The sequence below is a fragment of the Colobus angolensis genome, unplaced genomic scaffold, assembly GCF_000951035.1.
Source record: "Colobus angolensis palliatus isolate OR3802 unplaced genomic scaffold, Cang.pa_1.0 Scaffold111, whole genome shotgun sequence".
In the NCBI taxonomy this organism is placed as follows: domain Eukaryota; kingdom Metazoa; phylum Chordata; class Mammalia; order Primates; family Cercopithecidae; genus Colobus; species Colobus angolensis.
The window spans coordinates 7,970,846-7,997,016 of NW_012112142.1; the positions used below are offsets into that span (position 1 = coordinate 7,970,846).

At 34.2% G+C, this 26,171-nt stretch overlaps 1 protein-coding gene across 2 annotated transcripts in view; it reads right to left on the reverse strand.

Annotated features, from left to right (window-relative positions):
- Positions 1 to 388: 388 nt before the first annotated feature.
- The window catches only part of ABCE1 (ATP-binding cassette, sub-family E (OABP), member 1), a 32,032-nt gene continuing 6,249 nt past the window's right edge, over positions 389 to 26,171 (reverse strand). Inside the window, exons 3-19 of one of the 2 annotated variants that reach the window (XM_011957031.1) lie at positions 25,479 to 25,608; positions 24,312 to 24,397; positions 21,850 to 21,947; positions 20,433 to 20,550; positions 19,445 to 19,582; positions 19,240 to 19,309; positions 18,549 to 18,645; positions 17,264 to 17,353; positions 12,165 to 12,286; positions 9,443 to 9,664; positions 8,366 to 8,425; positions 8,208 to 8,266; positions 6,460 to 6,570; positions 6,234 to 6,376; positions 5,992 to 6,114; positions 4,509 to 4,620; positions 389 to 2,019 (exon numbers count right to left, since the gene is read on the reverse strand). In XM_011957031.1, coding sequence (XP_011812421.1) covers positions 1,972 to 2,019; positions 4,509 to 4,620; positions 5,992 to 6,114; positions 6,234 to 6,376; positions 6,460 to 6,570; positions 8,208 to 8,266; positions 8,366 to 8,425; positions 9,443 to 9,664; positions 12,165 to 12,286; positions 17,264 to 17,353; positions 18,549 to 18,645; positions 19,240 to 19,309; positions 19,445 to 19,582; positions 20,433 to 20,550; positions 21,850 to 21,947; positions 24,312 to 24,397; positions 25,479 to 25,581 — 1,800 coding nt within the window. In that variant the 5' untranslated portion in view covers positions 25,582 to 25,608 and the 3' untranslated portion in view covers positions 389 to 1,971. The remainder of the gene's footprint in view (positions 2,020 to 4,508; positions 4,621 to 5,991; positions 6,115 to 6,233; positions 6,377 to 6,459; positions 6,571 to 8,207; positions 8,267 to 8,365; positions 8,426 to 9,442; positions 9,665 to 12,164; positions 12,287 to 17,263; positions 17,354 to 18,548; positions 18,646 to 19,239; positions 19,310 to 19,444; positions 19,583 to 20,432; positions 20,551 to 21,849; positions 21,948 to 24,311; positions 24,398 to 25,478; positions 25,609 to 26,171) is intronic. The other variant, XM_011957038.1, reaches the window with a different exon arrangement.

Genomic DNA, 26,171 nt, shown 5'->3' on the forward strand with positions numbered 1-26,171 from the left:
TAATCAAATTGTCCTTGTCAAAAGCAATCTGTGTCTTGAGTATTCCTTTGTGTATTTCAATATTCTGTATATTTTCACAAAAATGGTAGTATATAAACTGTTCCAATTTTTTGTTTTTTAAGTATTTGAGACTTTTTCCAATTAAGACATAATCAAGTAGTCTCATTCTTTTTACTAACATCTGCACTGATGCTCTATGTAATACTGATTTTATAAACATTTTTCTTGTGTTAGCAATTGTAGGCCTTTCTATTGCTATGTAAAATTTTAAGACCCATATTTTAAATTTCATTTAGATGAAAATACTTTTAATACATATTCTATCATTAGCAGTAAGTAGAACTGTGCTCTTGTTATTATCACAAGTACTTTCTTTAAGACAATCCAGGATCAGTAAATAACAATAGCTTTTGCTTATTTTATTCAATATATTTGAAATAATAATTCACAAATTTAACCTATCCTTAAAAATAGGCATTATTTTAGTATAATCCCATTTGTGTACAAAACAAACCCTTTACATATACACACTTAGGTAAGTGCACAGAAAAAGGCATGAAAGAATATACATTATTAAATTCAAATGCTGGTAACCTTTGTGAGGGTAATAAAGGGAGATCATTTTTTTATTCCATTCTGTGTATCTGAATTTTTTACAACAGGTATTTATGGGTTACTGAAATTATTTTTTTAAAGGCATAATGGGGTCCAGTTAAACCATACTTTCTAGCCATTATTTGCATATTAATCAAGACTTCCATTATTTCAAGTAGCTCTTAAAGTTTGTCAAATACTTTCTAATTTCCCCTCAATTTTGCTTGCCCCAGTCATTTATTTAGTAAACACTCTTCCTCACTCATAATTCCAGTTTAGTCAGAAGTACAACTTAAAGTGGCTCCAGGCTCCAGGCAATCTTGTTCAAAGTGCAGGAACTCAAGAAATTTAGATAGGCTTTTGGAACTAAAAAATGGTTTAGATAATGTGCTCTATATCCAAACTCAGAAATGAATATATGTGGTTCCAAGGGATACTTTGTATTGCTATCTGGGGACTTTTGCATTAATGTTGCCTTTAGGGACATGGTTTATAATCCTGGGCTGCCCAACAGAAAAATCTGAGGAACTTAAAAAAAATACATAGATGCTTAGGCACCATCTTTAAAGATTTCGAGTCTGTAGTTGTAAGGGAAGCAAATATTCTTTAGAAATGCTTTTTCCTAAATCTCGATCAGTGGTTATATAAATATATGTGTACAAAAATGACATTACCTAGAGAGTAATTGAATACAGAACCTTATGGAATGCAAAAACAAAAATTCAGAGTAAAGTTAGGGGTTTTTGGGGGGGAAGGGAACTGAACTGGTTTTTGCTAAACGTGTTTAAAAGCACCAAAAAGATTAAACACAATTAAAAAATACCTATTTTTACAGTGGTGTTTTGTAGTAGATAATCTTCCTCGGAAACCACATACTGATAGTGCAAAGACTGAAAACAAATAATAAACATAATCCTGATGTTTATTTATCAAATGTCAATCAGTGGAATCTTTGACCAGCTTTTAAAACAAGGGCAGTTTCATCACACTGGCATACTTGGCAAACCAGGTAAGTACAGAAACCCTTTTCAAGATTTAAAAAATGGAGCAACACTGGTCAGCATTTGGTACGTGAATATCATACACCTACTGAAAATCTTCCCATACATCATGAACACTTGGGAGGTAATTTGTATAGCTTGAAATGCCTTCATTTTAGATTATGCACAAAAGGGTCTCATCAGGAACAGAAAAGTGGCATTTTCTGTGTTTCAACTACAATTTAGAACCCAACTGGCTTTTTATGTTATATTAAGTAAATTATACTTCAAGTTCCAGAGTATGTGGGGCATAAAATCCTGATTCAAGTTTTACATGACAAAAATTCTAGCAAATATTCCTTTTAATAAGTGGCTTATCAATATCCTCAGAGTCAGTCTAATCATCCAGGAAAAAGTAGTTTCCACTCTTCTTTTGTTCTACATCCTAAAAAAGAAAACAGAAGCAAAAAAAATCAGCAACACCATTCTATAGGTAAAGGCACACTTTCACTGATGGTATTACTTAGCAGTGTTTACAACATAAGGGCCTGTACAACCCATTCTGCACACACCATCTGTTTCTGGATATTCCTGGGTCCACTGCTCAAAGGAAAGATAACTACCTCTGCCCCATCCCTAATGCTAGAATGACTCACTTGCACCAACTCAAGCGAAGTCCCTTTATATAAGATGCCTTACATATATAAATTTTTGCTATGTATTATTTCTAGGAAAACTAATTCTGTTTTCATCAATGCAACTCTAATCTCCAGATCCAAAATGTAGGCATACTGTCAGTCTGAGATCTGCCTATTACAGAAAATATATGTATATATATATATATATAATTTTTTCCAATACTAGCCAGTAACAATCTCACCTACCTACTTGTTGAGCTGTTCTCTTATTAGGATTAAGGTATGACTATCTTAAAATGAGTAGGCATACAGAAATGATTAACTGATGGTGACTGAACCACGAGTCTATCTAAGAAAATGACAACACAAAGTGTCCTTAATGCTTCAGAAGAAATTCTTCTTTTCTACCCAATATGCTTTTCAAAACTGAGACAACTCTTCAATTTTATGTGAGAACTTACCGTTTCTCTATCCTGGCCAAGAAGTAATATCAATCATTTAAAAACAAAATATATAATAAAGGGTAAGGGCATCCAGACATACTGTTAGGTGCTTAAGAATACAATGACGTGCAAGATAACTTTGCCTCTGGCATTCCAAGAGCTCATGGTTTAGCAGCAAAGCTAGGACTTACAAATATGAAAATAAATGCCACAGCAGAACTATGTATAACATACTTCTAAAGCTTTTAAGCATTAAGGATGGATATAGAGTGATAAAATGTAAACACTTTGAGGCACTGCAGATTTTAAACACAGAAATGATGGCCAGCATGGTGGCTCACGCCTGTAATCCCAGCGTGGGAGGCCAAGGCAGGTGGATCACGAGGTCAGGAGTTCAAGACCAGCATGGCCAAGATGGTGAAACTGTCTCTATTAAAAAAATACAAAAAATTAGTCAGGTGTGGTGGCGGGCACCTGTAATCCCAGCTACTCAGGAGGCTGAGGCAGAGAATTGCTTGAACTCAGGAGGCAGAGGTTGTAGTGAGCTGAGATCACTGCACTGCAGCCTGCGTGACAGAGTGAGACTCTGTCTCAAAAAAACAAACAAAAAACAAACAACCCAAACGAAAACCAAAACCAAAAAAACAACTCAGAAATGCTTTCAGAATTCATTTACCTTCTGTTTCTGAGTGATGAAGATTTTTGCCTTTTAATAAACAAATACTGTATTTCACAGAGGAAATCAACTGTAGGGTGCACAACTGTGTACTACCAAGACAAAAAACATTGTCAATTAAGTCAACACAATGTTTTCCTCATCACAGGAGCTTGTTTAGACTTTTAAAATATACTTTCTTTTTTTTGGGGGGGGCTTGGGGAGACAGGGACAGAGACTCACCCTGTTGTCCAGGCTGGAGTACAGTGGCACTATCTTGGCTCACTGCAACCTCTACCTCCTGGGTTCAAGTGATTCTCCTGCCTCAGCCTCTCGAGTAGCCGGGATTACAGGCGCGTGCCACCATGCCTGGCTAATTTTTTGTATTTTTAGTAGAGACGGGTTTTTCACCGTTAAGTTAGCCAGGATGGTCTTGATCTCCTGACCTCATGATCCGCCCACCTTGGCCTCCCAAAGTTCTGGGATTACAGGCATGAGCCACCGCGCTCAGCCTAAAATATACCTTTCAATCATATATTGAAAAATATAACAGAAATTGGTTAAGGTATTCTTAAAAAATTCTTTGTTATAATGGTGAATTAGTGTAATCTTCCCCAAGACATTTTAAATGGTAATCAATATAGGTAGTACAACTGTGATACAACTTAGAGACAATAGGAACAGCTTTGACTTCACACAGCAATGACAGCTATGTTACAACTGCTGCCTACTGCAGACTGAAGTATGCCATCGGGTCTTAAAATGTAAAAATCATAGGAATTTTAAAATAAAATATGGTGTTTTTCTGTTTTTGTTTTTATTTTTATTTTTTTAGATAGAGTCTCACTCTTTTGCCCAGGCTGGAGTACAGTGGGACGATCTCAGCTCACTATAACCTCCACCTCCCAGGTTCAAGCAATTCTCCTGTCTCAGCCTCCCGAGTAGCTGGGATTACAGATGCCTGCCACCAGACTTGGCTAATTTTTGCATTTTTAGTAGAGATGGGGTTGCACCATGTTGGCCAGGTTGGTCTCAAACTCCTGACGTCAAATGATCTGCCTGCCTTGGCCTCGCAAAGTGCTCGAATACAGGCGTGAGTCACAGTGCCCAGCCAAATGTTACTGATTTTTAAATAGCCTTTCAGTCGTCTATACTGAGATCAAAGTGATCCATGATTTAAGACAATTTTTCTACATACCTTAATTGAATTAAGTTTGTTTATTCGTGGCCTATAGTTGTTTGGATCTCTTCTGAAAGTAATTTCAAGCTGAGACAAAAATTTATTCATGCCAGCCAAAAGGGTTTGAGGACTAGAAGAAAAAAAAAAAAAATCAATTTTGATTAAATTTTACTTCAGAAATGTAACTACCTTTTGGGATGAAGGGTATTAAGAATTACTATTGCCTCAAATTCCCCAATCATAAATCATCTGGATAACAGTATAACACCATACTACAAATCCTATGTTCAGAAATGGCTTTGCTTAGACTATATAGTTTTCTTGGCTATAATATTTTTGTGCAAAACAACAAAAAAATTAACCTGGATTTCTAATCTGGTGAAAGAAACATTTAAGACAAAAGTACTACTTTAGAAAAACAGAAGATCATTAATAAGTAGATTACAGAATCTCAAATTGCACTTTTAGGGGAGATGAGAATCTTAAAAAGTTGTATTTATATGAAAAATTTGTTACTGGAGGTAATATGTCCTCCTAATAGTGGTTTTCAGTGATAACTCCTTTCTAAATTTCTATACTTCATCGTTTTTACCCAAGCTAGTTCTTAAATCATGCCAAATCACAACATACATGTGAAACATTTTAAAATTTTGTAAATAGGTGGGATATCATTAGATGAACAAATAAACATCACATATACTAAGAAATTTCCTTGGCTCTTCAAGAAATATGTAATTCTCAATTTATAAAAAAAAAAAAAAAAGAATTCAGGGAAGAAGCCCAGCAAAATACTTTTATTTCTTAGATGAATTATTAAAATGGCAACTTCATTCCTTGCTCTCCAATACCAGAAAACATGCTGAAACCACATGAAACTGCTGGTTTTGTAGGTGAAAACTGAATACCAGTAATTTCATTTAGCTCAATCTAATAATACAGGCTTTAGCACTAAAGGTAAAATGAATTTCTCATAACCTGATCTGATCTGAATGTTAGGCTTCTCTATATTGCAAGTGCTCCTAATCAGGCTAACAAGGAAAAATGAGAAGAGAAAAGGAAAAAGGTAAAACCATTTATTTTAACTCTGCTATAGATCAACACTAGATATTTGGGATCCACTGTGAGCTCAATCACTGTCAGTACCAGTTGGACAAATCATGTATCCTCTTTGAATCTTGTTTTCTTTTTCTATCATGTACGAAAACAATAGTTCTCAATCTTTTTTGGGAGATTCAAATAATAAAGCAAACAAAAGTTAAGCTGAAAGAAAAGGTGAGGGGCCCACAGCTGTTTATCTTCCTGGTGAAGGATTCTACACTACAGCCTAAAAACTACTCTTTTACATGGTCCCATCCAGTCCCCAATACCAATGATCTCAGGAGTCACAGAAGCAGGTCTAAAGTTTCTAGCTTTCATTTTTTAAAAATTAAACTCAGTGACTTTACTATTTATTGGAAAATTTAAAATGAATTACTTTGAACATATTAAAAAGTAATTTTACCTGTTTGCAACTGTGTTCTTAGATGGAACACCATCAAAAACGATGACACGGTCCGCTAGATAGGTGGCCATGATGAAGTCATGTTCCACAACAAAGGCTGTTTTTTTTGCATGGAGTATGAAACTAAAACACAATGATTTTGAAATCTTACAGCTTTATATCATAAAACATTCCACTGTTATATTAAGACACTTGTAGGACAGTACATATAATCAAAATACTTCTATGAGCAAGATATTTACCGTTTGACAACTCGAGCTGCCATCAGTCTTTGCTCAGAATCCAAATATGCAGATGGTTCATCAATTAAATAGACATCAGCAGGTTTGCCCAAACAAAGGGCTAAAGCTACTCGCTGTAGTTCACCACCAGATAATGTCTGCACCTAATTGGAGGAGTTTAGCAAACCATGTGAAGGCATCCAAAATTCAAAATAATAATAAAATTTAAAAAATTACATTAAAGTACCTCTTGATCGATGATGTTTTCAATTTGCAAAGGCTTCATTACATCTGTCACAAATTGTGGATGAGTATAAGCATCTCTTATCTTTTCATGTAGTAACTGGCGAACACTTCCCTGTTTTTAATAGAAAAAAGTATTTAAATGATAAAATTTCACTACAGAACTCTATGAATCTTGACAAAGTTAAGCTTCAGAATAAAAGTATATCAATATTTCACCAACAGATATCAATGTGTATCCACCATCTATGACATGTTTTGAGATTTTCTATTCAAAACCCATCATGTACAACAAGTAAAAAGGGATTTTGTTTTTCTTTTGAGACAGGGTCTTGCTCTATTGTCGAGGTATGCAATGGCATGATCAGGGCTCACTGCAGCCTCAACCTCCCAGGCTCAAGTGATCCTCCCACTTCAGCCTCTAGAGGAGTTGTAATTACAGGCATGTACCACCATGCTGAAGCAATTTTTTAAGTTTTTGTGGAGGCGGGATCTATGTTGGCCAGGCTGGTCTTAAACTCTTGGGCTCAAGTGACTCTCCTGCCTCAGCCTCCCCAAGTGCTGGGATTACACGCATGAGCTACCGTGCCCAGCCTGCAACAATCTTTTTTTTCCCCACTCCACAGCCGCTGCAATAATAATCTTAAAATTAGAAAGTAATAAGCAAATAATGAATGTTTCAGGGGAAAAAACATTCGAGATTGGAAATGCCAAAGGTCAAAGTGGGTATCAATCAACCTTAGGCAGTCAGTAAGAGAGAACACAAAATGCATGGTAGTGTGTTAGGAATGAAGGGATAAATCCTAAGATGGCTTTTCCTTGCTGTTTCAGGACAAGGCTGAATTTCAGAATTTAAATCTAAGCTTTAGAGAGTATCAATGATACAACTTTCATGATAAGCTAAGCCAAGTAGACAAAACATAAATTGAATGGTGAAGTACTGAGGAGTTCATTACAACACCTGCAAAAATCAAAGGAGGTTCACTTTAACATAATGGTTTCGAGGTTTATCCATACTGTGGCATTTGTTAATATTTCATTTCTTTTTATGGCTGAATAACTTAAAGACATTTGCTCATTTTTAATTGTAAGATTTCTTTATGTACGCTGGATACAAGTCCTTTAATGGATATATGATGTGCAAATGTTTCTCCCATCTTGTGGGTAGCCTTTTCATGTTCTTGCTGGTGTCACTTTGAAGCACAAAATACATTAGGTTTTTAATGATTTATTTAGCAAAAAGATGATATCTTTTTATGTTTTTATTTTTTTGAGACAGTCTCGCTCTGTTACCCAGGCTGGAGTGTAGTGGCACAATCTCCGCTCACTGCAAGCTCTACCTCCCGGGTTCATGCCATTCTCCTGCCTCAGCCTTCTGAGTAGCTGGGACTACAGGTGCCCGCCACCTCACTCGGCTAATTTTTTGTATTTTTAGTAGAGACGGGATTTCACCATGTTAGCCAGGATGGTCTCCATTTCCTGACCTTGTGATCCGCTGGCCTAGGCCTCCCAAAGTGTTGAGATTACAGGCGTGAGTCACTGCGCCCGGCCAAATGTGACAAACATCTTTAAAGCACTTTCTTAGCAGTGGATATGAATCAAGGATTGGACTCTTAATACCTTTGTTAGAAACTACCAATAAAACTGCATAGAATCTAATTTGGAGAAAAATTTTAATACAGTAAAAGATAAAAGCTATAGGTATTATATACAAAATTTTCTTTAGTAACCATATAAAAAATAATAACTCACAGTTGATTTGGGACTAATTTTCTGTGGCTTATAACTGACATTTAGAACCGGTACTTCTCCTGCAAAATAACGAAATACATAAGACACTAAAAACTGCCCAGATCTTTAAAGTTTACTGTGTAGAACAGTGTAAAAAGACTCAACAATTACAACTGTACCTCCTTCATCAGGTTTAAGTCTTCCAGCAAGCATTCTGATAAATGTCGTTTTACCCGTTCCTGGCAACACAACATACGACAATTTGATCTGAAAGATGCTTGACATTTAAAGTAAAACACTATGTCCTATTTAGTTTTAACTGAGAAATTTGTTTTAAAGATATACACTGACATTATTGAATTCTGAAGTTTATATAGAAAAATACTCAGTCTTTCATGGTTCACCTCTGAAGTGTCATTCTAAGCTAATTAAGAGGAATAAAGACTAGTCAAAGCTTATAATGACAATTTTAATAAATGGTATATCTATAAAGTTTAAATCCTGCAATAGTTTGAAAAGATTTACTTAGCTAAATTATGAGGGCACACAATTTATTAAGATAGTATAGACTATTTTGCAAAAGATAACTGTAATCTTAAAGTTTACTTATATAAAATATTTAAATTAATTGCAACCCAATTCAAAATTCCCATTATCTAAACACTGATACATTGTAGCAATCTTATATAAAATTTATCTCCTATAGTTTTGTAAGCTGTAAGATTACAATTCAAATAGTTCTTAAATCATGAAGACAGTATCACATATTTAGTAGTCAAATTCATCTTATACCTATACTTATGACAATTTATTATGAAATATTTGTTGGTAATACAATTATTTACAAAGATAGAGTGCTCTGAATTTAAAATAAAAAAAGTTCCACACTGAAGTGTATGAGGAAAAAATTTTTAAAGCTGGATTGTTTCTGAATCACCATTTATCCTTTCCTCCTTAGTCAGTTTATAAGATTAATAACTGCCTTATTAATTTACATGTAAAAAACCAGCTGACAAAGAACACCTTATTTTCACTGGAGGTTATAAAACAAAATAAGAAATATTAACCTGATTGAATTACAGTGCAATTGAATTACACAATGCCAAAAAACTGTGAAAGTACACTAAGAAAATTATGGGTTTAAATAAAACTCCATATTCTAGCCCTATAACATATGATTCAAATCTTTCCACAAAATAGTTAAAACTAATTTACTAAACAGAAAGATTTTTACTTATAACAAAACGAAAACTTACCATTTTCCCCCAGCATCACCATAATTTCAGAATCTGTAAACTCTCCAGCTACAATCGCTAGCTCAAACTCTCCCATTTTTTTCTTCATTCCTGGATATTTATACATACACATCTTTTTAACTTCTTCTTCATTTGCTGTCTCAGCCACTTTAAAAACAAGCGATGCATCTCTGAATCTCAAGTTTTCTGTTGGAACATAGCCATCCAAAAAAATGTTTATGCCTGTTGGGAAGAAAATTGTCAACAGGGAGAAATCATTAGAGTCAAAATCCTAAGCTCTCTTGGGAGCAATCTATAGATTATATACTCTAAATTTCTGTGGATTTTTGCTAACATGTTGGTCTGCATATAAAGAATTAACTTTTTTAAAAAACCATATTTAATGTAAGTTTAAATAATTCATGAATATATAGGCATGTCCCCCCCAACCACATGAAATACATCTTCTCATTATCCTGTAATTATTTTTTCCACCACGTTTTATGCAAAAGAGAGCACATGATGTCCTTTTTGCTTTATCTTTAAAGTGAAAATGACAAATATGTAAAAGTATTTTCAGATTAATATTGATATAAAAGTTTGGGGGATAAATTTTTGAATATACAATTTGTTATCAGTATTCAATTTCATATGAGAGATAAGCACATATTTTGAGGTTATAACTTATTGCATAAAAAAAATCCTGCAGGTTCATATGAAATTGAATATGAGCTAACTTCAGTTAACTTTTTTTTAATGGTTTCACTGTACAAAGATAATCACCATTATCTAAACAGATTTTAATAACTTAATCCAACATTGTATACAAGAGCCCTCTGTAATAAAATTTTAAGATCTACAATGGCAGACAAACTGAAATGAAAAGTATATTTGAGAAACAATGAATAATCCATATTTCAGTGTTTCCCATATTTAAGTGAAAAAAAAGCTGAAGCTTTTTGGAAGGTCTTGACGTTATTCATTTTATTTGGAACTGAGAGACACATCATGCAGCCTGTATCCTCATCCTAGAACACAGGTGTTCAACACATCTTTGCTGACAGAACAAATGAACAGATTACATTTATTTTGCCAAAATCTGCTTGTTTTTTGATCTTAAACTATCTAAAACATATAAATGTGAAGTTAAAAATCTAAATTAAAAAATTACATAAAAACATAAACTCAATGGAACCTTAGCAGCCACTTAGTCCACATACCTAACTTATTTTGGAAAATAAAGGCTCAAAGAACTAAGTGACTTCGTTTAAAAAATACACAGCAAGTCAGTCTTTATAGTCCTACTTCAATGTTTGTCTTGTCAATTTAAAAATGAGTTCAAACTATAACCACCTTTACAGTTTACAGAAAGCTTTTAAGTAATGCTGCACTGATTTCACTATATTAAAGGAACACAGAAAAACTAAAGTTTCTTAAGTTGTTTTAACAAATCAAGCACATTAAAAACCTTACTGGGTACCATTTACTGAATGGCACAGCCTTTAGACATGACATTTATAACTGGAGTTGTGAAGAATGACTGCCAAGTACCCATATTATTATCAACTTGATTCAAAGACTACCATATGGTATACAGTAAGGTACTCAATACATATTTGTTAATTGACAAGAATAAAACATTAATAAATTGGTTCTGATGTCATCCCTTAGGACTACTGGCAAAAAAACTAGGTAACTTTGCAAATTTTTCTTTAAAGTATGCATCTATCTCAAATGTATAAGTAGGTAAGTTACAACAATTTCTTCCCCACATCTTAATATCTATGTACTTTTTAGAAATTATAAAAACTCCCATCATCCTTTTATGAAAAGGATTATAACGCAAAATAAATTTACTTTTCCAAAAGAGCTTTTAGGTGTAAAAAAGATTCTTCCAAGATTGGAAAAAAAAAACAACCAAAAAACCTGCCACCACTTAGGGAACTACAGGCTACATGAATTTTTCTACTTCTAGGAGATGGTATTTTTTTCCTGCGTAAACAGCCCTTTTGTGTTCCGAATTGTCAGTTTAAGACAGGTGGAGAGAAAAACAAAAAACAAAAACAAAAACAAAAACACAAGGAAGCAGCAAAAGGCAAATGGGAAAGAAAAAAAGGAAAAGGTATGGAAGGCAGGGAGTACATTGGTACTTGTTTCAGGAGCCACTTAGTGGTAGGCTAGTTTACGTTTTTGCTTAAATTGCACAGGTAAGGAGGAGACATGGAAGGGAGAGGCCAGGGAATCTGATTTTCTTGGAAGTACAAAGACTAAACAAAAATTTTAATATACTTACTAAACTATCTTATTAGACTTTTAGATAGTCTTAGTTCCAAAAACGTATACATATTACAGATAAATTTAAAACATGAAAACAAGATGAATACTGAAAGCATTTTAAGAGTTTCATTACTGGTATTGGCCTCTCAAAGTTAATTTGAAAATGACAAATACTACAGTAATACCGCAGAAGCCAAAATGCAGAAGACTTTTACTGTAGCCTCCCAACCCCCCACAAAAGTAACACTGCATTTCTACCCATCCCCAGGGGAAAATTCTCCAAAATGAAAAAAATATATTTTGTGTAACAACTGATATACACACTCTGCTCAGTGATTAAATTCCAAGGAACTAGAGTTTTGGATGATATCAGAGCAATGTAAAACTACTTAATATCAATAATGTAGTTTATAAGCATTAGAGAAGAAGAGAATACAGCATATGTGAAAAAAGTTTTTCAAGTTACCTTCTCTTACACTAAAAGGCATAGTGACAACTCCATAGGCGCTTGGTACACCATATAAACAGCAGATGAAGTCGGACAGATAGTCCAATACACTTAGATCATGTTCCACCACAATGATATATCTGAAAATCAAACCAGATTTTTATTTTTACATTTAACATAATTAGTTAAAACTCTTACGTAACTATTTTTAATAGTTGTAAATTTCAGAAAAATAGATACATCTAATAAAATTTAAGCATAAAGACATATGAGGCAAAAGCCATAAAACATTTTCTTATCATTATTAATGCTCATATTTAAAAATGTTTTCCTGAACTAAAAGGAAGGAAAAAACCAGTCAATTTAAAAGTTTATTGATATATGAATTAAATGCATTCTGCTAATAAGAAACACATTTAGAAATAAGTGTTACAAAGTAGAAACAATTATAATAGATTTAATTCAGGTGTAGCCTAAACTGTTTGAGTATTATGCTACTCAATTTATGTAAAGCCCTGTACCTGTCCTGTCCCATGCTAGCTGTAGAAGGTAATGGATGCATACACAAAGACAGGACAGAATCCTTAATCTGAGACGTTTCAATTAAGCTGGGGAAGACAAGGAATAGGTATGAAATGGTAACAAAAAAGATTCCATGGCAAAATATGCTCCACAGATTAAAAAAAATCAGTGAACATCAGAAAGAAAATAGGTTAGTGGGTACTGGAGCACTTTATGAATGAGAATGGGATATGTGAAGCTTAAGGGGTTATATTTGAATGAAGTGATACAGTATTGGCTGGAAAAGAAGCTATTAGGCAAGTAATAGTCATGAAGGTTTTATGTAGCACTTTATTCCCATTTCCATGTTGAACATAGTTCAACATGTCAAAAAGAAAATGTCCTGCAGACATCTCAAACGTCAAATTAATGTATCAGCTTCCTACACAAAAATTCTCCATATTTGTATTAATGGAATTATCATCCCCTAAAAAAATGACATTTTATTCCCACTGATATTTTGTTTAAACTGTTAAAGTCTGTGAATTCCTTCTCAACAATGTCTTGTGTTTCAATTTCATCCTTTTTCTTCTTTGCCTAAATTCTAGTCCAGGTCCTCATATTTCTTTCATATCTCACTTTCTTTAGGTCCCCTGATGTGGGTCTCAATTCCAAATGAAATTAATCACTTTCATTAATTAGACGTTTTTAACATTTTCTAAAACTTTAGCTACTACTATCTTTCTATTACTTAGCTTATACACAGGAAACACTGAAGAATGCATCTTTTTTCTCAAATAAACCACTTCTCTACTTCTCTGGTGTCTAAGAAAGTATTCCTTTTCTAAGCAGTCTCCTGCCTAGATCTTTACCTGCTGAAATCCTGCTTAACCCTTTAAGGTCCATCTCAAATCCAACTTGCTATGGAAATACTTTTCTTAAAATGCAAATGAGCTTTCCCCCTCACTCTTGAATACTGGTAACAAGTATTTGGACTGATACTTGGACTTCCATTATTTTTTAATTACCCCTATAACTTGCTCATAAACATCTTAAGGGAGACTCTTAATACTTTTAGCACCTCTGTGATCTTTAGTCTTACACAATGTACTAACAGACACCTAAAAAAGTTGTTGATTGACAAAATGAAGAATATGAACTAAATTAATTGGAAATGAGGAAGATGGTAGTAGGTTCTGAAATAGGACTGTGCAGAACTTTCTACAATTATGAAAATGTTCTATCTCTATGTTGTCCCATATAGTGGCTACTAGCCATAAGTTGAATGTTGCTAGTTTGATGAAATAAAATTTTAATTTCAATTAAAATTTAAATAAGGATGTTTGTCTAGAGGCTACAGCACAATTCTAGAGTAAGGGAATGAAATGAGAAAACATTTCAGGAATAATCTGGCAAGGAAAAAAAAGTAAGAATGGAAAATAAGAGCAGGTCTAAGACGAAAAGGGAAAATTAAGAGGAAATGTTTTCTACCACAATGGTGGTAGTTATCAATAAAAATGGCAAATCAGGTGAGCTGGTGATACTCATCTTGCATCGGTGTCTTTGTTGGCACTAATCCATTACATGGAATACTTCTCTACTCTTAAAATCCTATGTTTCCTTAAAGAGCCAGTGTGAGGGAGCATTGTATTATGTAGTGGCTTTTACTTCGCTTTGAAAAGAAGAAAAAAATAGGTCAAACTTCCTGCCCCCAGCCCCAACCTTCAAATGGAGGTCATGGAGACAGAAGTCCAAAATACAAAAATGATTTAGGTCAGCCATTCTGTTTTCTGAGAAGTTGGGAAGAAACACAAATCTGTAGCATAGTAAAGAATCTACGCTGTAAAAAATGTATACCCTACAGTTAATTTGGGGCTACCTCTTAGTCTTCAATGTTACTGATAATGTTCTGAGGTCAAACTCTATAAAACTTCTTAATCTCTATCCTTTTGTCCAATGCATCCTCTATTTTTCATTGTTTATCCAAGGATATGTTCTCCAAAATCTTTTTAGTATTAAAGACTCAATGTACGCCTTGACACACTGAATTGAGATATACTTCCTATGACTCTTTATCATCAATCTATCACTACATAGAGATCTTAACCTTATACCTGTAAATAAAACCTGCCCACTTGTGAAATGTCTTAAAAATTTTCTCTATGTTGTCATGCCAATCTGTCTTAACATGTTATCCCTATTACAATTAAGGTTACTGTCCTCTCATAATATAGGAAAGTCTTGGGTAGTATTACTTTTCCTTACTAGTTTTTTTTTTTTCTCTGAAGTCCATCTACACTATTTATTTCACTTTCCTATTTCAACTATACAAAACATTTACTGATCTTTTAATTTTAAATTTATTCATTATAAGTGGATATAATAAGTACCTGATGCCTTGTTTTCTGGTGATGTGTCTAAACAGTTACTCCTTGAAACACTGGCTGTAAACTAGTATTTTCTTTCAGTTTTCTTCTTATTGTTAGGATGTTCTTTGATATCTTTAAAGTTTTATGTGAAGGTAAATATTATCTATGACTTTCATTTTAGTATAAAAAGGGGCTATAAAAATACTTTTTATAAAAAGTGACTTGAGAACTTGTGACCTGACTTTGTGTATTCCTTTCAAGACTATGGTACATGTGTATGCTTTTCTTTACCACAGTGTGTATTTTTCTTTGTGAAGTCCTTGAATACTGGGACTGTATTTTTACACTTGCATTCCCCAAAGAGCCTATCATAATGCCCAGGCTCTTAATGCCTGTATATGAAGTAAAGATCACGGCTTCTATTTGGCTCACATAAGATAGTCTCTTTATCACTGATATTCTAAGTTTCACTTCAAAGTATCTACAAGGATTATTTAGTATCGGTAGAACTTGTGCTCCCTGAATCTAAGGAGCTGAATTTTTCATAAATTCTGAACAGTTCTCAGCCATAATCCTTTCATGACTTTATTTTTCAGACTCTTAAGATATATGTAAATAGTTTCCTCATTACATTATCCAGGTTTCTGAACCTTCCTTCCACGTTTTAATTTTATTCTCTCTCTGCTATATTCTAGTAACTTCCTCAGATCAGGTTTCTAATGCACTTTTTTGCTGTCCCTCACCCATCTAATATGTTCAGTGAATCTGTAATGTCACCATGCTTTTAATTTTTAAATTTGTTTGGGTTTCTGAACATCTACCTATTGCTTTTTTGGTAGCATTATATCCTTAGGGTTTTGAATCCTTTTATTTAAAAATTTTATTTTGAACATTATTTAATAGCCTTCCTTAAAATTTCACCTAGAGTTCTTGAATCCTGCTGCCATATAATATCTGCTGGCTAATTTGTAGACTGCTTCCTCCTCTAATTTATAAATTTTATAATTTACAATTTGAGCTCGTCCTCGTGAGGCATTACGTATAGGAATCCTGTGCAACCAGGGTTGAAAGCATATTGGTTCGTTGCTTCTGCTATATACCATAAAAGTTCCAGACCCCTTAAAAATACTACTTTCTCACTTTGAAGGGTTCACAGATTTCACTGGTTACATAAATTCCAATTCCACAGCCAGACGAGCTGCTGGCCCATGAAGAGAGATTTGAAAGACAGCGATCCCTTCACTTCCAGGGAGCTCAGTGAATGATAGATATTTGCTTTCTTGACATTTCCGTGCAATGATAGAAAAGTTGTTTCCAATTTGCCCTTTTAGGGAGAAAGCAGTCCTTTGAGAGTCCTGGCACTTTATGTGTGAAAATCCAATACTAGACCTTGCTTCTTGCCCATGAGTGGATGTTAAAACCCAAGACCTATTACAGAAATCATCAACATCTGGTCCTATCACTTCTCTATAGTTCTAATGCTTCAGTTTTTCACCATTTGGGATTTCTCTCTCTTTCTTGCAAGATGAGCCATGTATTTACAAGGATGTTTATGAAATTGTTAAGTCAGAAGAGGCAGTATAATATAGAAAATGCTATACAGAAAAAACCCCTGGGGTCTGGTCACAGCTTTGTCATACAGTGAATTTGTAACCTAGAACAAACAACTAGATTTTTGATGTTATTCTTCATTTGCAAAATAGGAATACCATTTGAAGATTCCTACGAGATAACCATGAGGATCAAATGACGTAAAGAATTTGAAAACTCTACAAACCACAAAAGCACCCTATAAACACAGGGTATTTTGAATACTAACAGAAATTATGACGAATTTTCTTTTCTTTTGCCCAGTAAGATTCCGAACAACCAGAATTACGCTAGTGATTCTTACAAATTCTAAGCCTGTGGGTGTGTGTATGTGTGAAAATGAGAGAGAGAGAGAGAGAGAGAGAGAGAGAGAGAGAGAAAGATAGCTGGGAAAAGCTAAGGGTCTGCTTCCCATAAAGCTATGGAATTTGCAAATGATTTCAGAATATTCCTAGGCTCCCTGGAAGCAGGGGTGTTAACAAATGAATCTCGCACTGAGAACGTCTGTTCTAGATAAAGGTAAATTTAGGTGGTAGCTATAAACAAAGAAGATTAAAAAATATGTACATGACATTGACAGACCCAGTGTTTAATCTTAACAAATCTGTAAAAATCTCCAAACAAAACAACACAGTAACATGCCAGATCTCTACTTACCTATCTGGATTTATTAGAGATCGTATAGTAATAGCAGCCTTTAAACGCTGCTTGACATCTAGGTAACTAGAAGGCTCATCAAACATGAAACTATGAAAAATAAAAATAAAAAAAAGCAAATATAATAAGTCTGAAAGACAAGACATTCTACCTTGCATATTATTTTAAAGCACTGTAGTATCAAGAGCTTCTGATTTAACCACAACAAAAATCTCCAATAGTAATGAAGAGTCTACTTGTGATGGTAAAAATTTCTGTATTCTGTTCAGAAGTAGAAGGAAAAAATTACAGAAAGCATGATTATACACCAAGTTTGGAGAGGGTCTACCAGTTTAGGCTAATTTACAAATTGGTAACTTCTCATAAAAAGTATTCTGATATAGTCTCAAGTAGTTTGGAGAGTTTTCTCTTAAGTCAGCTGCATGTAAGCACAGTTTTTTGGAGGGTATTGCAAGAATTTATAGAATACTTCGTGGAGAAGTTAGCCTTCACCAGACAACAGGGCAGAAATGTGGAAAAAGGAGCAATAAATATCTGGGAGGAAAGACATTAAACGCAGGAAGGAAATGTTCCTCTCCTCTCTCTCACATGGCATGCCACAGTGATCTACGGTGATTTAAAAAACCTCGTGCTTTGCTTCAGATATTAAAAAGCTTGCTAGCCTGGCTGGAGGGCTTAAGTCTTAAAATCTTTTCACATAAAAAGAGGACTTAGGCTGGGCGCGGTGGCTCACACCTGTAATACCAGTACTTTGGGAGGCAGAGGCAGGCGGATCATGAGGTCAGGAGATTGAGACCATCATGGCTAACATGGTGAAACCTCGTCTCTACTAAAAATACAAAAAAAAAAAAAAAATTAGCCAGGCATGGTGGCGGGCGTCTGTGGTCACAGCTACTCAGAAAGAAGGCTGAGGCAGGAGAGTGGCGTGAACCCAGGAGGTGGAGCTTGCAGTGAGCCAACATCGCACCACCACACTCCAGCCTGGGCAACAGAGTGAGACTCCGTCTCAAAAAAAGAGGGCTTAGATAATGAATAACTGACTTTATAGAAAAATTTCTGGCACCTATCAGTTATAAACTATCTAAATAACTAAAGATTTTCCCCTGTGAATATAACAGGGAAAATGGGTAGTGGATACACAACTGCTTCAACATCCTACCTTGAAATTAGGGCCTTAGATACTATTTCTATTAATTTCTCTAAAAACCATTCCTCTATTAGCAGCATTACAACTGAAAACTCTACAATATGGATGAAGATAAACAAAAATTGTAAAGTAACCTACATATCAGCTTTCTGTATGCAAACGACAGCACAAGCAAATCTCTGCAACTCTCCTCCTGAAAGATCTTCAACATTTCGTTCTTTTAGGTGGGTTAAATCTACAAAGAACATAGAGGCATTGTGCTCAATGTATTTCACCTCTTCCAGGTAAAACGTATACTGCATGTCATCGTTTGAAGTTTGAATGCTATTTCAGTTGAAAATTGTTTAAAGTAAATATAACAATTACTAGAGATTTTCCCATTTATTTCAGGAATCCACATAAAGATGTGTACTTTCATCACTTAAGTTTGGGGCCTACTGAAATATATACACAAAATGGCTGGGCGCAGTAGCTCACGCCTGTAATCCTAGCACTTTGGGAGGCTGAGGTGGGTGGATCATCTGAGGTTGGGAGTTCAAGACCAGCCTGACCAACATGGAGAAACCCTGTCTCTACCAAAAATACAAAACATTAGCTGGGTGTGGTGGTGCGTGCCTGTAATCCCAGCTACTTGGGAGGCTGAGGCAGAAGAATCGCTTGAACCCGGGAGGTGGAGGCTGTGGTGAGCCAAGATTGCACCACTGCACCCCAGCCTGGGCAACGAGAGTGAAACTCCATCTCAAAAAAAAAAAAACCAAAAAAACATACATATATATATGTGTGTGTGTGTATATACACACAATCACACACACACAAAATAAACACTTACCAAGCTGCTGACACACAACTGCCTGTGTCTTTGTTTCATCTTTTCGGTCCAAAATAGATCCCACTGTCCCCTGCCACAATACAGCAAAAATAGTTACCATTTTCTTTCAATATTAAGAAAGAATCACAAAGTAAAACACATTTATTTTGATATGTCTTTTATACTTCTACCAATATCCATTAAATTCCCTCTATCAAAAACTGACCTTTGCAGCCTTAGGAATCTGGTCTACATATTGAGGTTTGATGATGGCTTTTAGGTCATCTTCTAGAATCTTGGTAAAGTAATTTTGTAACTCAGATCCACGGAAATAAGTCAAAATCTCTTGCCAGTCAGGAGGATCCTAAAAAAAAAAAAAAATACAGAATCACGTGAATTTAGTAATACAAAGACAAAGAGGACGAATGATACAGGAAATAGAACATATATGCAAATGGAATACTTGTGGCTTTTAACTTAAGATTGGAGGCGAACATAATTAATAAGTCTCCTTTCCCTGTAAGAGCAAACAAAGAAAACAGAACAGATACTAAGTTATTCAAAACCAGATTCCCAGCACCTAGGACATAGAAAGGCATCTAATAAGAGGTTAAGCTGGAAGGAATGTTTCCTGCTCATATTTTCAAAACAAGTGAAAATGTTTTCAAGTATCCAAGAAATCTTTCTGGATACTTAAACAAGGATTCAGAAACGAAATGTAAAATACACTTATGATTTATTTGAACAATTAATAGGGTGGCATCCACACTCTGGTGAAGCTCCATTTTATAATATCTACAAATAAAAATATCTAACTCAAGAACATTACACAGTGGCCCCTAAATTTCTTATGTACTAAAGTTGGAAATTTACCATTCGTAAGTCAAAAGCCTAATCAAACTATTCACTGCAACAAAAACTAATTGAGCTATTTTTACATTATTGGGACAAATGAAATAGAAACATGTGTAATATAGCAGAATCAAGCAGAATTCTGCTTCAGATCAAGGCTTAACAACTCAGAATTTTCAGTTAAGTAACATTAACAGATTTTTAGTTAAAAAAGTACAAAAGAGCTTTATTTATAAATTTCGCAGCATTAATTCCACAAATAATCCTGAAAATAAGAATATTTTAAAAATACACGTATCACCTACCCCACAAAATCTCATAAAACTGACTGATATTAATTTTTACAAGGTGATAATACGTACATCGTACTTTCCAAGGTTTGGCTTTTGTTTTCCTGCTAAAATTTTTAAAGCAGTTGACTTTCCAATACCATTAGTACCAACTAATCCCAAAACTTCACCTGGACGAGGGATAGGCAACCTGTTACAAGTATACAAAAGTAATAAAACTCAGACTTACATAGAAAAAGCCACATAATATCAGAATGATATATTTTAATGCACTTGCACTTCACATACATCCATTAATAAGTTAAGGAACATATACCAGATATTATTGGCTATTAGAAAAAAACAGCCAAGATTAACTTACGCTGTTAATTGTTAGAAATGCATCCATAGGCCGGGCGCGGTGGCTCAAGCCTGTAATCCCAGCACTTTGGGAGGCTGAGATGGGCGGATCACGAGGTCAGGAGATCGAGACCACCCTGGCTAACACGGTGAAACCCCGTCTCTACTAAAAATACAAAAAACTAGCCGGGCGAGGTGGTGGGCGCCTGTAGTCCCAGCAACTCGGGAGGCTGAGGCAGGAGAATGGCGTAAACCCGGGAGGCGGAGCTTGCAGTGAGCTGAGATCCGGCCACTGCACTCCAGCCTGGGCGACAGAGCAAGACTCCGTCTCAAAAAAAAAAAAAAAAAAAAAAAAAGAAATGCATCCATAAACAACATTATTCCAAGTTTTATTTATTCAGTTTTCAAAGTCCATCCTAAAGTAAATTTCTTCTTTACATGTAAGGCTCAGTTTTAATGTATAACAAAATGCTTTGGTAATAATTACATAGCAGGTGCACCCTCACAATGTCTTTCTTTTCTGGCCTGCCATTTACTTACTAAGGAGAGAAGTGTCACATCAACCAGAAATATTCCACTTCATTCTCCCTGCTGCAGTAGGCTCCTTAAAGCTGGCAGGTTAAGAAATACTTTTTTATTAGTAAAATCTAGACTCCTAGATTCAAAGTATTAGTGTTCAGCAGATAAAAATCCCAAACTAAGGATTTGTGACTTGTATTATTATGATGTCCAAATTCAAAGTGATATTCTCTGTAGCTCATCAAATTAATGGATAAACAAAATCAAAGGTAAATTCCTTTAAAAGTTATTTTGGGGATAAGGGTACTAGGAACAACAGTGACTCTCAGTCCTAGTTGTACATTAGAGTCACCTGGGACTTTTTAATATACTAAGGTCCAGACCCGACAATGTAATTAAACTGGGCTGCAAGCTGGGCATTAGTAGCTTTAAAAAGTCCCATAGATAATTGCAATGTTAGCCAGAATGAACCACAGACATATACAGTATGATTCTGCATGATGTTATAATATTGTATTTTCCTTTAGTGACTGGTTAATAGCATTTCCCCCAACTTCTGCATTTCTCTTAAAATCCCAAATGTATTTTACGCTTAACTCAACAGAAGAGGAATCTTGATGTGAAAATATACCTGTGAAGTTTGAAGGCATTGGCACAATATCGATGTGTGGTTTCTTTTTCCAGGTTGCTTGGTAAATTGACAATTGACAAGGCGCCAAAGGGGCATTTCTGTTATTTAAAAAATTAATTTTTGTATTAATTTGTAGACATATACACATAACTAAAATGGATTAAAAATATTTTTATAAGCAATCTTCTAAACATGAGGACTTTCATAAATATGTGAAATACTGTTACACTTCCTTTTACTATTTACTTAAAAATAAAAGGTTCCTTGAACATTAGAATCATACCAATTGTCTCTCAGTGTATGCGGGGAAAATTGTTCCAGGACTGCCAAGTACACCAAAATTGGCAAATACTTAAGTCCTGCAGTCAGCCCCACAGAACCTGAGCAAAAGAAAAAGTCAGCCCTTTCTAAAATGGTTTTGCATCCTGCAAATACTCTATTTCCAGTTGGCAGTTGGTTGGGGGGAAAAAATCCATGTGTATGTAGATCTGTACAGTTTGAACCTGTGATTTCATGGGTCAACTGTAACTTGATATTCCCTTTAGTGATGGGCATAATCCTATACATTTAAAGAGTGCTTAATACTTATTGAAAAACCTTATAGAACTTGAGGCTTTTCGTTTGGTTTTGTTAAAACATATTAGATAAGGGGAGGCTAAGAGGCAAGTCAACAAAAAAGTCACTGAATATATGACTTCATATTCTTTCCAAAACAGATGTTCTCCCTCTGTTTCCTTCAATTATTACTGCCCTTGTATGCTTCCTATTATACCTTGTAAAGTCGTTTGAGGTCACGGATCTTATCCTTTTTTGGGCTATTTCCATCCTACCAATAGCTAGCACATTTGCACAGACCAGGGATTAATGTCTTTACATTATGACTTTTATCTATCCTATATGAAAAACATACTTGAATTCTCGAAGTCAATTCACATTAAAAAACAAAACACAACATGACAAAACAAAACACATAGGCTTATTCAAATAACATTTGACTGTAAGGTGACTGTCCAAGGAACAAGAATGACAAAAACAAGAAAGTCATTTAAGAATGGTAATGTGGTTAGAAAAATTTCTCGTAAGTACAGGCAACTACAGAGGTACATGCAAAGATTATAACCTCATATTATTAGAGATCTGCTCAGCAGACATGTTCAGTGAGCTCAGGGGACCAATTCAAAGTTTCTGTGTTTAGAGATTGCAGGGAATTTCCATTTTATACGTTACAAAAACGGAGAATTACTCTTGTTTTCTAATAAAGAAAGAAAGAAAGAAAAAAATAATAAAGAAATAAAGAGGGTAATTTCCACTCTCTAACCAAAACTATTAAGTTTTTACAAATTATATTTTTCTATCAGTGGAGTTACCTCCATTATCCTCTTCTCTTAAAAGTACATAGAATGATTATATGCTGCAAGTGATTTAAACTTCTTTAATTCTACAAGGAAAAAAATATCCACTGTTTATATATGAGGTGCATTATAATATCTTAGTGTTCAGGAATTATACATTACTTCCCCACTCTCAGAGAATCATCTCATCGGTATGTTTTGAGCCACTCAAGAGTACATCCAAAATTTAAATTTTAAATTAATCTAATTTTCTTACAGCAGCAAAGAAAGAGAATAGATACTCTAGTGCTCAAAACCAGATTCCCAGCACCCAAGGTACAGGCAGGTATCCAATAAGAGATTAGTAAATATTTGCTGGAAGGAATGCTTCCTGTTTATATTTTCAAAGCAAGTGAAAATGTTTCAGGTATCCACAAAATCTTTCTGGATGCTTAAACAAGGATTCAGAAACCAATGTGAAACATACACGATTTACTTGAACAATAGCGTGGTATCTGAACTCTGGTGAAGCTCCTTTTTATAATATCTACAAACAGAAAGATCTAAATTAAGTACGTTACACATTAGCTCCTAAATTTCTTTTATGAACTAAAGTTGGAAATTTACCATTCAGGAGTCAAAAGCCTAATCAAACTATTCAAGGCAACAAAAATTATTAATAATTGAGCTATTTTAAGTATTATACTATTGGGAAAATTCAACAGAAGCATGTGTAATACAATAGAAGAAACACTTAAGAATTAGGCTAAATTTTAAAGTTTTTGGCTGTGTGCATTTCTGTTTAAAAGGTGTGAATTTAAAATTCAATACGGACTTAGAAGAAACATGTAATGTGATGGTAATGTCCTTATAAAGAGGTGAGAAAAAGAGAAATTTTGGTTGGAAATGGCTTTATAGAGTACAGCAAGAGAAACTTTTAAAAGGGGTGCTTTAATTAACTTAAAAAAGCAAAATGTCACTGATATTGGAATAACACTTTCCTAAATTTACATTCTCTATTCATTTGCTTTATACTTTGCCTCACTTAAAGGAGTCACAGCATAGTACCCAGAATTTTCAGATTTCAGTTTTAGGTTACACAAAAGATCCAGTAAATAAAATATTACTTACCTTAATACAGATTCCACAACCAATACAAAGAGTTTCGGAAATCCATGCTATTTTGCTCTGGGGAGTAACCTCTATGCATAATTTTCCTGGTAAAGGAAAAGATATAATTTAGCCATTTCCCTTTATCTTCTGATTTTCCGAATACTGTTATTTAGGCAATGCTGGTTCTAAATTTCCATACAGAAGCAGATTTTCAAAAACAAAGGCCACACAAAGAAATACATTTGAGATAATGCCTTAAATCAGTGCTTTGTGGTGACAGATTTCTAATCACTTATATGAATATCCTTGGTTGATAACAGGGAGACGACTTTAAAATATATTTATTTTACTTAATTTACTACGGGGGAAGAAAATATGCTAGTAAAAATATGATATATCCTGAAATATTTTTAAGCTGATTAACCTAAATTTTAAATTCGAAAAACAAAATATGCCTTGAAAATGGTAAGACAGACTACGAAAAGAATGAACTGCTGTAGCCAGATCAGTAAAAGTCCAAAAAGGTATGCAGTCATCTAATATACAGCTAAAATTGAACATGATATTAGGGATAATGGAATTTCTGAATAGCAAAGGAGACAATAACAGATGACAACTAAAGTTTCTAAGTTTCACTAATTTTAAGATTCAGTAATTCTATGCCTCATTCGTACATTTACAATTACTTAACATAGCCCTTAAGGACGACCAATAATTTTTCAGTTGAATTGTTGGAAATTTATCTAATCTTCAAAGTATAGCTAACCTTATGAATAGTCATTCTTATTAAGCTCTTTGTTCATTTTTTAAATATGAAAATACTGTCAAAGTTTATTGTAACTCATCTCCCATTAAATTACAATTAATTACTATATATAATATTAAAGTAATTATAAGATTTTGTAGATTTCAATATCAGTAAGCTGAACTCTGCTTTGAGTTCACATCCAATACACTTTTAAATACTGATGTATTATTCTACAATTTGGTCTTTCTTTTAAAAATAGGATCCTTTAGTCACAAAGCAATAAAAGAAATTTAGAACAAACTAGTTTTCTTGTCTTCACAGTTTATGAAACTAATGGTGAACACAAAGTATATGCTAATATCCGTAAAGAACTATCAAATCAGTTGATTTCTTTCATGGTTTTCTTTTATACTTAAATGATCCACAGAACAGCTTACCCATTCGAACTACAGGACAACTCTTTTTGCATTCCTGTCGGCATTTCTTAGGTTTACATTTGTCATGGTTGACAATAGCAATTCTCGTTAATTTGTCTGCCATAACTGTGCGAAAGAATATCCAGCTCTTCTATGAAAGAAAAAATAACAAATTCAATGCAATTAGTTAAGGGAACTAATTTGCATACATGAAAGACAGGAAAACATAAATGATCATTACATGGAGATGAAATGATTATTTGCAAAAAAATATAAATTTTGACAGTAAAAATTATAAAATAATCTATAATCTAGTAAGGTTGGGAAAATCAAATTTTACATATATACTTTAATCAGAAGATTTACATAAGAAAAAAATGCCATTTACAATAGCGACAAAAAGAAAATATCTAGGAATGTACCCAACAAGATATATACACAAGAAAACTTTAAAACACCGAATGACATAAATGACCTGAACAAATGACATGCTATCTCAGTTTTTATAATAAAAATAGTTAATATCACAGATTTACACCCTTCCTGAATTCATATATTTAATTCAATCTCATGTGAAAAAACCAACAAAAGAACCCCATACATGTGGTGGTGTGTGCCTGTGGTCCCAGCTATTCTGGAGGCTGAGGTGGGAGGATTACCTGAGCCTAGGAGGTGGAGGTTACAGTGAGCTGAGATCATGCCACTGCACTCCAG